Genomic DNA, 12,270 nt, shown 5'->3' on the forward strand with positions numbered 1-12,270 from the left:
GTTTATCTTCCCATGTTTTCTCTACTTTTCACTAGATACAGTCATGGAAATATCGAAAATGCTTCTAATCTCATCACACGGACAAGCAATTTATGGAAAGAAATTTTTCTATTAATAAAGAAATTGAAAACTGACAATTTAAAAGATTGATCTTATATGTCTCAATGCATCGTCAGTGGCGTACCTAGGGTGGGGCAAGGGGGGACATCTATCCCTGGGCGCAGCATCCATGGGATGCCAAATTTATGTTACAAAATTTTAGAATGAAATGTTTTTCATTCTTGGCATACAGGAGGGGGCGCAAAATCTTCAATTGTCCCTGGGCGCTGAAAACCTTAGTTACAGCCTTGTGCGTTATACACTACACATTTTCCTACTTGATGCAATCTCTCTGGATCTTAAATTCTAAAATTTTGCCATTTCTTAATTTTATTGCTCGGTGTGTCTCTAAATTCTAAAAATTCTGCTACATTGGCTCTGCAACCGGCCCATACCGTATATCATTTTATATTTATTCTGAATGTTCACATCACTAAAGAAATAAAATTAGCACCTTTTCCTATAAAATCTATGTGTATTTACATTTTTAGAATAACAGAAATCTTTAATTAAATCCAAAAATTCTAAAATGAAGAGGAAACGTATTGAAAAAAGAAATGGATTTCATAAAAAGAAAGAAAATTATTCTTCAAAGATATGTACAGTTGTTATTATGTAAATTAAGCAGTTGTGTATAGTGTCAGCCTTTGCTATAATTTTTCCTTTCCGTTTCCTCACCAAAATGAAAATCACCTAGATAATTTTTAAACTAAGGTTTTGGAGTTGTAAGACAGAATTTGTTTCTTCCCTCCGCTTACACCCTGAATTAATTCCTACCAGCTCTGATAATTTTTAATTATTCGTTTTTGTGTTATCGTTACCGATACTTGAATTTGTTATGAGATAACTAGGTTATGAGTTTGTTAAGGTATGTTACTACCGAGCCAGCTTAGATTAAAATTAAATTGTCTGGTCTTTGACCATTAGTCCACATTTTTAGTTTGAATTTTACTGTTTTTGTTTAATTGGATCACCATAAGCTGTAGTTGATTTTGCTAGCATAAGAACATGCCTTTATGTTCTAAGGTCTTTTTAAAAAAGAGATAGCTTTTTTTAAACTTTTATCTGACTTTGTAGTTATCTTTAAACATAGCAATAATTTGCTTCATGTCTATCAGGGGTTTGGGACTATTTAACGTTTACCAGATAAAGTAAAACCTCACAGGTACTTTATTGAGAGATTGCCAAGTTAGGAGATAAAACGTGATAAACTATTGAGAGTATTGTTTTGCATACTGAAACAAATTTCTTATAGTTATAAAAGATGCCTTTAAAAAGAAGGAAACTGATATAATAGAATGTCTGGAAAGGCTTGAAATTAAAAAAAAGACACTCAAATATTTTTGAGTACTGTTGCTACAAAACACAAATGTTTTGTAGCTTTTAATGTGTGTCATTTAATAATCAATGTCATAAATAACATGTATTTTAAACAGTGAAATGTTAATAGATTGTGATTTTAATAGTGCTTTTTTAACAAATATTTTTAAAAAATAAATAAATTTAATAGTAGCTATGTAAATCTATAATGACTAAGAACCCTTATCTAACTAATGTAATTATTTGTAACTGGTCACCCTTAAAAATTATCTGTGCATATTAAACTGAGTTATTGCCTTTCATTAATTTTTACCGTGGTGACAAGAAACAGCACAAAATGTAAAAATTAACGTGAAACTTAATTCTTTGCATCTAGGGAGACTTAAATTAATACAAAACAGCTTACCACCTCTGATGCTTTAGTGGCTTATTGGAACCTTAAAATATATAAACTGGGTTACAACCCTAGGAACTCTACACGAAGTTATGACACAAATTGCATCTGACAAGCCAGAGCACAACTAACTTTCAAAACTTGCCAAGTGGCCCTAGAATAAGGTTTGTTTTCAGGTTTGTTTTTTCAGCAGGCCTCTCTCTAGGCAAGCAGTAGCAGTAAAAATAGTCAGTCTTCTGTAAGGAATCATGCTGATTATAATTTTGCTTCTCATTTTAACGTATGCCGTTTGACCTAAAATCTACCCGCTATTTACTAAACCTCTAAACTGAGCAAGTACGTGACAAAATGAGACATAAAAGAAAAATATCAGCATAAAGCTAAATTAATAAAATCATTAATCTTCTATCAAAATATGTCCAACTATTATAAAGGTAAAATATTTAATGCTACCTGATAAATTTAATAAAGTTTATCTTATTTTCAAATGTGATTTATAATTGTGTTTATTAAATTATGTTTAATAATAATGCATTCTACTTGTGGATCTATTTAATTCTTAGGATGGTGTCACTTAAGTGAAGTTCAGGCATGGCATCTTTAATTCAATTTATTCAGTTCCCATTTGTTGATGGGTCCTTAATTTTTTCCATTAATGGTCCTTAAAAGTACTTAATTTCCATGTGCAGAAATGTGTACGAACCCTGTGTAGCAAACAAGATATACTACTAGGCTCAAGCCGAAGTTACTTATTCTCCAGCTATCAGGAGTGCTGTCATTTTTTTATTGTAAACAAATTTAATGAACCAGTTTATATATTCAGTAAAAGCAAGATCATCGGGCATTCAACTAACCAGAATATTTAAGAATTTTTAAAAAAAAAAAACTTTCTTCCACTGAAAAATTTAGTAAATTGCCATTACACTGCTTTTAATATTAATAAATATACATTGTCACCAAGCAATGTGTTTTTAAGCCAGTAATGTCTAAGCATAACATCACAAAACAATCATCAAAAATTCATTTTGGTTTAATGCAAATTTGATTAATTTTTTATAAGGCATTTAAATTGTAATTTTAAAAGAAAGGATATATGTTAGATATTTCCTTGCATTTCGAAAAAAATAATTAATATTTGGGTAGTGAAATGTTTTCAAAGTTACAGGGTGTATACATCAGAAAAAGCCACCATATGCGACTTATATATAAACAGCAACCACCATATAAACAGTAGCGATGTTAAGTGAAAAATTATGATACACAATCCATTATTTGTTTCTTTAAACTTCTAACAGAATGGGTGGTGACATCACTACCAACTTTCAGGTTTGGCAGGATTTTATAACATCGGCTTTCACGACTGAAATATTCTCCCCCCACCCCTAAGAACTTATATAATTTTAAATGTAGGCTTTTGATATTCAAGTTGTTAACAAATAAGATGATTGTTTTTATATTTTTTTAGCAGAAATTTTCCAGTTTTTCCCATTGATTTGTTTTCTCTAATGTGAATTTTGTTTCTTATATCGTCCAACTTTCTGAAATTTTCCTACTTCCGGAATTCGGCATTTTCCCAGCTTTTACTGTATATATGTGATAGTTTGGCTGTGTCAATCACAATTATAATAGGTGTTGTAGCACATGCAGAAGATCTGTAATGAAGAATAAATTCGTAAATTATGTAGATGCAAGAAGACGTAGTCATTGCAGATTTACATTATATTTAATTTACACTCATGTCCAAAATTATTTTTACATATCCAAAAATGATGATATTCAATGAAATATCGAATCAATGTGATCTGTATTTGCAGGGAATGTGTGAAAACCAAGCCTAATTAGCATTATCTAATCAAAAGTAATCAAACGGTTTGTGATATGCAAATCTAGGCGTTACGTCATCCAAGGGTGAATCAAGCGCTTTGCGCAAACTGAATATTTGAGTGAATTTCTGCAACATAGCGTTTGATTTCAGTGTGTAGGGACTCAAAGCGGTTTGTTATGGCTTCGAAGTATCATTTGGAAGAATCTGTAAAGTGGCGAATTATCGGCTGTTTAGAAGCAGGGCAGTCAATCTTGGAAACAGCCACATGTCTGAATATTTCAAGACAGACAGTCTCTAAGCTATGGAAACAGTTTCAAAATGATGGAAGTGTTGTAAGGAGGCCTGGACAAGGTCGGAAACGAATGACAACTGCTTTTGAAGATCAGTATCTTCTGTTACGACGGGCATTAACTGCCCGTCGTAACAGAAAGGCTACTGCTCGCCAGTTAAGTTTAGAGCTTGCAGCCGCCACTGGAACTGTTGCATCACGGCAAACAATATACAGAAGGCTTAATGAAAAAGGCCTTTATGCCAGAAAGCCAAGGGTATGTGTTTTACTGTCTTCACAGAAAAAGAGGGATCGCTTTAATTGGTGTAAAGAACATCAAAACTGGACTGAACATCAATGGTCCCATGTTCTCTTTACTGATGAGTCGCGGTTTAGTTTAACTGGTGATTCTAAACATGTTTACATCTGGAGGGAGTCAGGAACACGAAATGATTCTTCGAACATTGTGGAACGTGACCGTTTCGGTAGTGGAGGTGTTATGGTATGGGGTGGAATAATGATCGATGGACGTACGCCCCTACACGTGTTCAGCAGCGGATCTGTGACAGGCCAGATATATCGAGATGAGGTCTTAGATCCTTATGTAAGACTTTTCAGGGGTGCATATGGACCTGACTTTTTATTTATGGATGATAATGCCCGTCCACATCGAGCAAACCTCGTTGATGAATTCCTTGAAAGTGAAGACATTAAGCGAATACCTTGGCCACCAAACTCTCCTGACCTTAACCCGATAGAGAACTTATGGGACTACCTTGGAAGAGCAATTGCACGTATACATCCTCCTCCTAGAGATGTAAATGCTCTGAAGACGGCATTGCTGGAAGAGTGGAGATTAATTCCCCAAACTGTGGTTAACAACGTTATTTCCAGCCTTAAAACACGTTGTGATATGTGTGTACAAGTCAGGGGAGATCATATTCCATATTAAATTCGTAAAACTTAATTTTTTTTCTGAATCATTCCTGTTTTTCTTAACTCTCTTTGTCACACTTTATTACCATTTTTATTGTTTCATGCTACAATTTTATATCATATGAGGTGATCTTCAATTTTTTCTTTTGCATTTATGTGTCATCATGTTATGTATGATTCCACGAAAATTCATTAAATTATAAGTCATAGTCTCTGAGAAATCCATGAATTTATGCATGTAAACATAATTTTGGACATGAGTGTATTTTAATATTTTGTGGCCACAATTCACTTAGTTCTCTAATCATGCCTGTTTTAGAACATAGCATTTATAGTATTGATACTATTGCTGTAGGAAGAAAGCAGTGTGATCGTGGCAATAGAAATGAAGTGTGATGTGTTCAGGGTAAAGTATTCAGTTTGAATGACTTTCAATTTCAGTGCCATTTGACTGGATAATTAATAATGCTCTAAAATTAGTATTGGCTCTATTTATGTCACCAGCATTATGTAAAAGTTATGTGGTATAGTTTAACCTGGAAGTGAATCCAGGAAAGGCTATTAGAATACAGATATATAGAATTTAAAATGCATATATAAAATTTAATGAAGTTACAGAGAATATAAAAGAAATTATCTCTTAGGAAATTTGGAATGCAAATGTGCATTATTGTGTTAAGAATAATTGCCAGTTTAGAAAGCTAGTGTGCTTTCTTGTGGTAATGAGTATGTATAAACAAATACACTGGAACTCTTTGACTTATCAAAGAGAAGTAACCCTCCCCCAAAACATTCGTAATAATTTGTGCTTTTAAATTCCATAATTTGAAAGTGTAAAATGTAGCAATGTGAAACATTTTCTGCAACTGCTTCAAGTTCATTTAATTTCTGAAATGTTCTGGTTTTTCATTGTCATCAAATTGATGCATTATTGTTGATTGATGTAAGTAAAATTGTTTGATGCTGTTGCTTAACTCTTTGTAATTTTAGTTCAACAGCTCTTAAGCATTTGCTTAGTCTACTTCATTGAAACCTAACTGATGTCTAATATCATCAATAACTGTATGCTCAAAAGAGCCTAGACAGGCATATTTGGAAAAAAAAAAAAAAAAAAAAAAAAAAAAAAAAAAAAAAAAAAAAGGAGTATCATCAATAACTGGCCAGATAGTGGCTACACCTAGCTTAAGCAGTTACACAATGACTCAAGAGTTTTTTTCTCTACAGCAGTCATATTCTGTAACTAAGGAATATTTTCATTTGCTTTTTTTGCATGAAATTTTCCACCAAAATCTGAGTTTTTGCTTTTAGTACCATATATTGTTTGTTCAAAAGTCAATTGTAGATAATCAGCCTAAAACATATAAAGATTCTTAAAATCCATATGTTGCAAAATAAATATCATGTTATGATATAAAAATTAACAATTTTAACATTTATTTGCAAATCAATTATGGCAGGAGAATGATCAGAGTTGTAACCTAAAAGTAATGAAATTTAATAAAAGCTCAGAACTATTTTTCCCCCAATACATTTTATCAGTCAAAAAAGGGAAGAGGAAAAAAACTGTCTGAAACTTAAAAGATGAAGACTTTCTTTGAGATAAAGCTAATAAATTGGAAAACATATGTTCTTCAGTTATAAATGTAATTTCTGAAAAATAACTCTCGATGCTGTGTAAAATAAAATTCACGCCATGTGTGAAACAGGGGGGTTCACTCATAAACCATCTTAAAAAACATGCTAATTGAAACACTATTGAGTGAAGGATTTTTGCTCTTTAATCAAAATTTCATCCCTATTCTTGTGACAGTTCCGGTAAGGTGCTAGGGCATTATGATTTTTTGTTTTAAAAAAAATTCCATTTTTAATCTGTTTGTATAGCTAATGAAAAACTGTTTGATTGTAGGATGATTTTTACTGGCTCAATTACTCCAGAAACTTCTCCAGATATGTATAATAAAAGCATATATCAACTGATGGAACATTACAATTCATCTTACTCTTTAGAACCATTATTTGTCAATACCATGGGTTGGATAACAGGTAATAACAGATTTATTATTTATTTCTTTGAATATGTTATAGCTTTTATTACTTTGTTCTTTATTTGTTGAGGTAAAACTTTGATCTGAAATATTGTGACAAATTCTTTGATTTTTTTTTTTTTTTTTTTTTTTTTTTTTTTTTAATAGGCATAGGGGCTGAATGTTTGCAGAATTTAATAAAAGCTGTAGAGCCAACTTTTCTGATTAATCTAATTCAAGTCAAAAGAGCTAGATTTGATTGCAGACAATTCTTAAATGAAAATGTGAAATATATTGAAATTAACATTCTAAAACCTCATGAGTAAGATTTTTGTAATCTTCTTTTTTATATTTACAAAAGATGTGTATTCTATGCATGTACTACCTACATTACATGTTAGCCCGTTAACCAAAAAATTGTCATCAATTGATATGGATAAGCATTCCGTTACAAAATTACTTTAACAATCTGTGTATGCTAAAATAATATATTTTTCATAATTTTTATTTCTTGATACTGCATTATAAATAGATCTACCAAATCACATGCATAGGAATATGTTATATAAAGCATATTTTTTATCCTCCTGTATCTAATGAGAATGAGAGCTGAACATGCTAAATTTTCTATTTTGAGATATTGTTATGTAGGGTAAGTTGAAGCAAAAGAATTGTTCATTAAAAAAATAAAATAATTTTTTCCCAGGTTATGTAATATGTGACAAAGAAACATCTTTCCAGTGATGTTGTGTTCTATCAGTTGTATATAATATAAGTTAACGGTATTTACATCAATAAGTATATTACAGTCAAAAGTCTTTAATCCGGACCTCAAAGCTACAAACTTTCTGCGCATGCGCATAATACGTTTACGCATGCACATTTAATGTATAAAGGACGGTATAAGCTAAGCTAAAATTATCTATTTCAGTTAATGTTGCAGATTGCGTTGTTCCTTAATCTTCGAATTGGATACGGCATATTATTTTTTGCTTATATAAAAGTAAGCTTGAACTTTCGATTAAGTCAAATAGAATTTCCGATTCTGGAGCTGCCAAACGATCTGCAAAGCGAAAGCATGTTTCGATGTCCATTAAACAAAAAGTGGAATTGCTGCAAAATATGGACAAAGGCATGAAGAAAGTGACAGAGAGGGGATTTGTTTCTCTAACCATTCCGAAATCTGTTTATCAATTTCACGCTGCTCTGCGGGGAGGACTTTGCGGCGCGCAATTAACGGGAAGTTTGATCTTTTAGCACTATCCTCATCTTCAACGCAGATTTTTTTATTTTATTCGGCTTATGATTCTTTACTAAATGTAGTATTTCATCTCGATGTACTCCGTCTTTGATATGATTTAAATCGAATTCCTCGTCATTATAAATATCACGAATACACATAAAATAGTTTTTTGGTTGCAATTTTCTAATTTCGACTATGCGTAATGTATGCTTTACGCATCCGCACGTTAAAAGAAATGTTTAATAAAGTAAACAAATAAATATTAAGCTTTTTTTTTTTTTTTTTTTTTTTTTTTTTTTTTTAAATTTTGATACTCTTTAGATCATAATTGCTCTTTATTTTATAAATTACGGCTTCATAATTTTAATGTTATAATTTCTGCATGCCGTCTTACCAGATTTAAACTGATGATCTGTAATCCGGAAAAACCGTTAATCCGGAATCGCAAAAGTCCTGACGAGTCCGGATTAAAGACTTTTGACTGTATTGAAAAAGTAGTTTAAATATTTTTATCAGCGGCTGTCAACATTTTTTGCTCAATGCAGCCTTTCGTAATCCCCCCCACACACACATACGCATCTTCCCAAACTAGGAAAATACATATACATTGATTTTAATGTAGTTTATTTTTAATATGTTTTTATAAATTAAACAACAAAAAGGTATAGAAAATATTGATAAATACCAACTTTTGTAGCCAAAGTCACTTTATATTCCAACCAAAAGTAGCTTTTTACATTTATAAACTAAAAGTAAATACTTAACAGCTAAATAAAAGTCTGCATCCTCCCTCTTTGAAAGTATGAAATTCACTCTGCAGAGGGGAATTTTCCCTAATTGAGAACCTGTGATTTATGTTGTTAAAAAGTGCATTTTTTTTAGTTTTAAATTGGTCAGTTTATTAAGCAGCTGAAATTTTAAAGCTAAAACTCTCATGTTATGCCAGATAGCAACATACTTGAAAATAGCTTGTTGGAAACAACAGTTATGAATTCTGTTGTTTTAATAAAATTATATGTTATATTCAGTGGCAAAACTTGCTAAATTGTTTGATTAAAAGTGGCAGAGCAGCGTAATGTAAAATAACATCACAGCCAAAAAATTCTGCCAAAGGGATTTGTGTCAAAATTTCTAATAAGTTGAAAATAATTTAAATCAGTTTCTTTTGTTTTAAATTTAAATGACTTATTAGTCAGGTTTTCCTGTATCCTAGAAAATAATATATGTTACTATGGCATATTTTATTGTGAGCAGTTAAGTGTAAATAAATTATTTCTTTTAACTTTTAGGAATGTGGGAGGCTTTACTGCTTTTGAAATGAGACATCTTGCCATGTTAGCATATCTTGGACGTTGTCAGAGCCCATTTCTGAGGCCTCTTTACTTAAATGAGATGCAGCCATACTGGTAATTTTTTTTTTTTAATTTTTGTTTAAGAAATATTTAAAAGATTCTATATTTAAAATACTTCTTGCAAAGGTACTTACTTGTAAATGCAGTGAATTTTCTTAATATGAAGTATTATTATTAAATCCCGATTTATATAGTTTTGAGTTTTGTATCAGTTTAGAACTTCTCATATTTTCGTGTCAACAATGAATTCTTACTCTAAATCACTTCTGTGAAATTTCTGAAGAATTTTAAAATTATGTTTCTGTAAGAATATTAAAAAGTTTTCAATTACCTCCACAATTCTTTAAAAATATTCATTGCATTGAATGCTTACTATTCATATGTAAGCTCAGAGGCAAATTTCCTATACATTTAAATTTCTTATTTTTTGAGCAGCAGTAAATCTTTTTGAAGTAATTAATGGAAAATCAGTTTTCATTCCTACCGATAAATATTTTTAAGAGAAACATGAATGTTTTACCATATGAAATAAAAACTGCCAGCTTTGAGTTTATAATCTGTTGTAATGACAAACACAGTGTAGTAAAAAGGAAAAAAGTTATAACTTAATAATTTGGCAAACTTATGAAATAATGTCATAACATCAAAGGGTCATGCTACTTTCAAAAGAAAATTTTTTTTCCAAATTAAATTGTAGCTAATCATTATATTTTTAATTAAATAAATAACAGTCCTTTCAGCTTCTAACTGAGCATATTTGATAAACATTTTTTGGTTATTGTTCTGCCTTCCTGGAAGTGTTCCTTGGAAATACCTGTAATATGATATTTAATCAGTTGACTACTAGATCATCAGATTAGTCTGCTTCTTCTGTTGCTCACAATTTGAAAAATTGTCATATAATCAGTAGCATGCAAAAGTGCCTTCATATTGAAACCACTTTACCTGTGCATCCAAGTAGGCATATTTGGTGTGGCCAGACCTTGCTAACTAAGCTTCCACTTAACTGCAAAGGAACTGCTCTTTTATTGCTAAGGATGGAATTCTGAGGAAAAACATCCTAGGGTGTGTTCCAAGAGTCTGGTACCCATCTTCCTGTACCACCAACCTCTTGAAAAAATTTTAACTCATATTTTATGTTTACTTATTATTTATTTACTCATATTTTATGTGCCTTATTACTACACAAACATTATACTGTGCAAATATCCATGTCTTCTCCAGAATTTAAACCCCGGCCCTTTGGTTCAGCAGTCAGGAACACTAACCACTTTACCATCTGGGGGTATCACTGTGTGTACATGCTTGAAATTATTAATGTGCAGAAATTCCATACTTTGGTGTGTAATATGAATTCTGAGCTCTAATCACAGAGAAGTGGCACGGCCACATTTATCCAGTCATGAAATTTGTTTTTGGTGTGAAAATATTTTGCTGTTATATTTTCTTTAATGATCTGGATATCAAGAAAACAAACATTCAAGTAAATCAATAAGAAAATCGTAGTAATAAATGCTATATCAGTCAACATTTGCCCAGCACTTCATGAGAAAAACTCATAAAACATCAGTGTTCATACATTTAAATATGTTTAAGTGCAGAAGAGATGTTAAGAATGATTAACATAATTGAAGAAGTTTCAAAAGTACAGTAGAATATTCTCAAATATGAGGAAATGTTTTTAAAAAGTTGCATAAGAAATAAGTGTTTGTAATATAGTCTTTATGATATATTTGTAAGTAAATTGTTATATCAGTTGTGGAAATTAATTTTTAATACAATTTTGAATATAATCATAAACTTTTTTAGTGTATGTTGGGACAAAATTGCAGTGTATGTTTTTAACAGAAGATTACCACCCTATAGACTGCTAGAAGCATTAAATGGAAGTATTGTAGCCCTGTGTAATGTTGATGAGTCTCTTGTAAGTGGCAGAGCCAAAAGTTTCTATGATTTTCTTTGTTATTATTTCAATACTAGTTACATACTGGAAAAAAGTTTATTGTTTAATAATGTATGTTATTTAATCTAGTCATTTATTTCAATCTGAAGTGCTGTGATTTTTATGTGTTTATTTTTTAGTATTAATTTTTTTCTTATATTAATTCTAAATAATTTTTTGTAGATTTTGGAAAGTGATATACCTGGTTTCCAGAAGACTTTAAAAAATGAACCAGAGAATGATTGTTTAGGATTTGGTAAATTATTTTGTCTTATATGTTCTTCTGATTTTAAATTAAAATGTCTTAAAGCTGTAGAAATCTTTCCTCATCCACAACATTCCTTACATTTTATTTTCTTTATATGAAAATAGACTTGAATGAAGTTATTCATTTTTGCTTTAAATTTTTCTCCTTTGTTGTGATATTCATTTTATTTCATTTGTCATCTTAAAATAATCCCGTAACAGCACAAATGCAATCAGTCAGGTTTAGATATAATCTAACTATAATGGTATAGTAGGCAGAGCTTGATATGGTCATCTTTATTCATGGCTATTAAATGATGAGGGAAAAAATATCCTTCAAAGCAGCAGTGGAATTTAATTAATTTAATATAAAATAACAAGAATGTGTACATAGGTTATTTTTACAGCATTTTAATGGGAAAATGTAAAAGATTATATTTGAGCTGTTCATAATGTTTCTGTAAATGATTTGACCAGTACAATACCCCTAATCTTAATATTCAGAAAGCATATCTCATTAGAAGAAAACATGTAAAATTGTAAATTAAACAAAAAAAGCAACCTTAGTTTGCCGTAGATGTTAATAGGAATTTTTTCCTCTTTTCTGAAATTCCTCCACTC

At 30.8% G+C, this 12,270-nt stretch overlaps 1 protein-coding gene across 1 annotated transcript in view; it reads left to right on the top strand.

Annotated features, from left to right (window-relative positions):
• Window positions 1–12,270, top strand: part of LOC118202477 (polynucleotide 5'-hydroxyl-kinase NOL9-like) — a 131,894-nt gene that overhangs the window by 108,378 nt on the left and 11,246 nt on the right. Inside the window, exons 8-12 of the mRNA XM_085824039.1 lie at window positions 6,749–6,885; window positions 7,035–7,188; window positions 9,399–9,515; window positions 11,271–11,385; window positions 11,587–11,659. Of these exons, the coding sequence (XP_085680165.1) occupies window positions 6,749–6,885; window positions 7,035–7,188; window positions 9,399–9,515; window positions 11,271–11,385; window positions 11,587–11,659 (596 nt within the window). The remainder of the gene's footprint in view (window positions 1–6,748; window positions 6,886–7,034; window positions 7,189–9,398; window positions 9,516–11,270; window positions 11,386–11,586; window positions 11,660–12,270) is intronic.

This window comes from Stegodyphus dumicola, chromosome 9 (genome assembly GCF_044657685.1).
Source record: "Stegodyphus dumicola isolate Sdum_Otavi_A_Nest chromosome 9, ASM4465768v1".
Classification (NCBI taxonomy): domain Eukaryota; kingdom Metazoa; phylum Arthropoda; class Arachnida; order Araneae; family Eresidae; genus Stegodyphus; species Stegodyphus dumicola.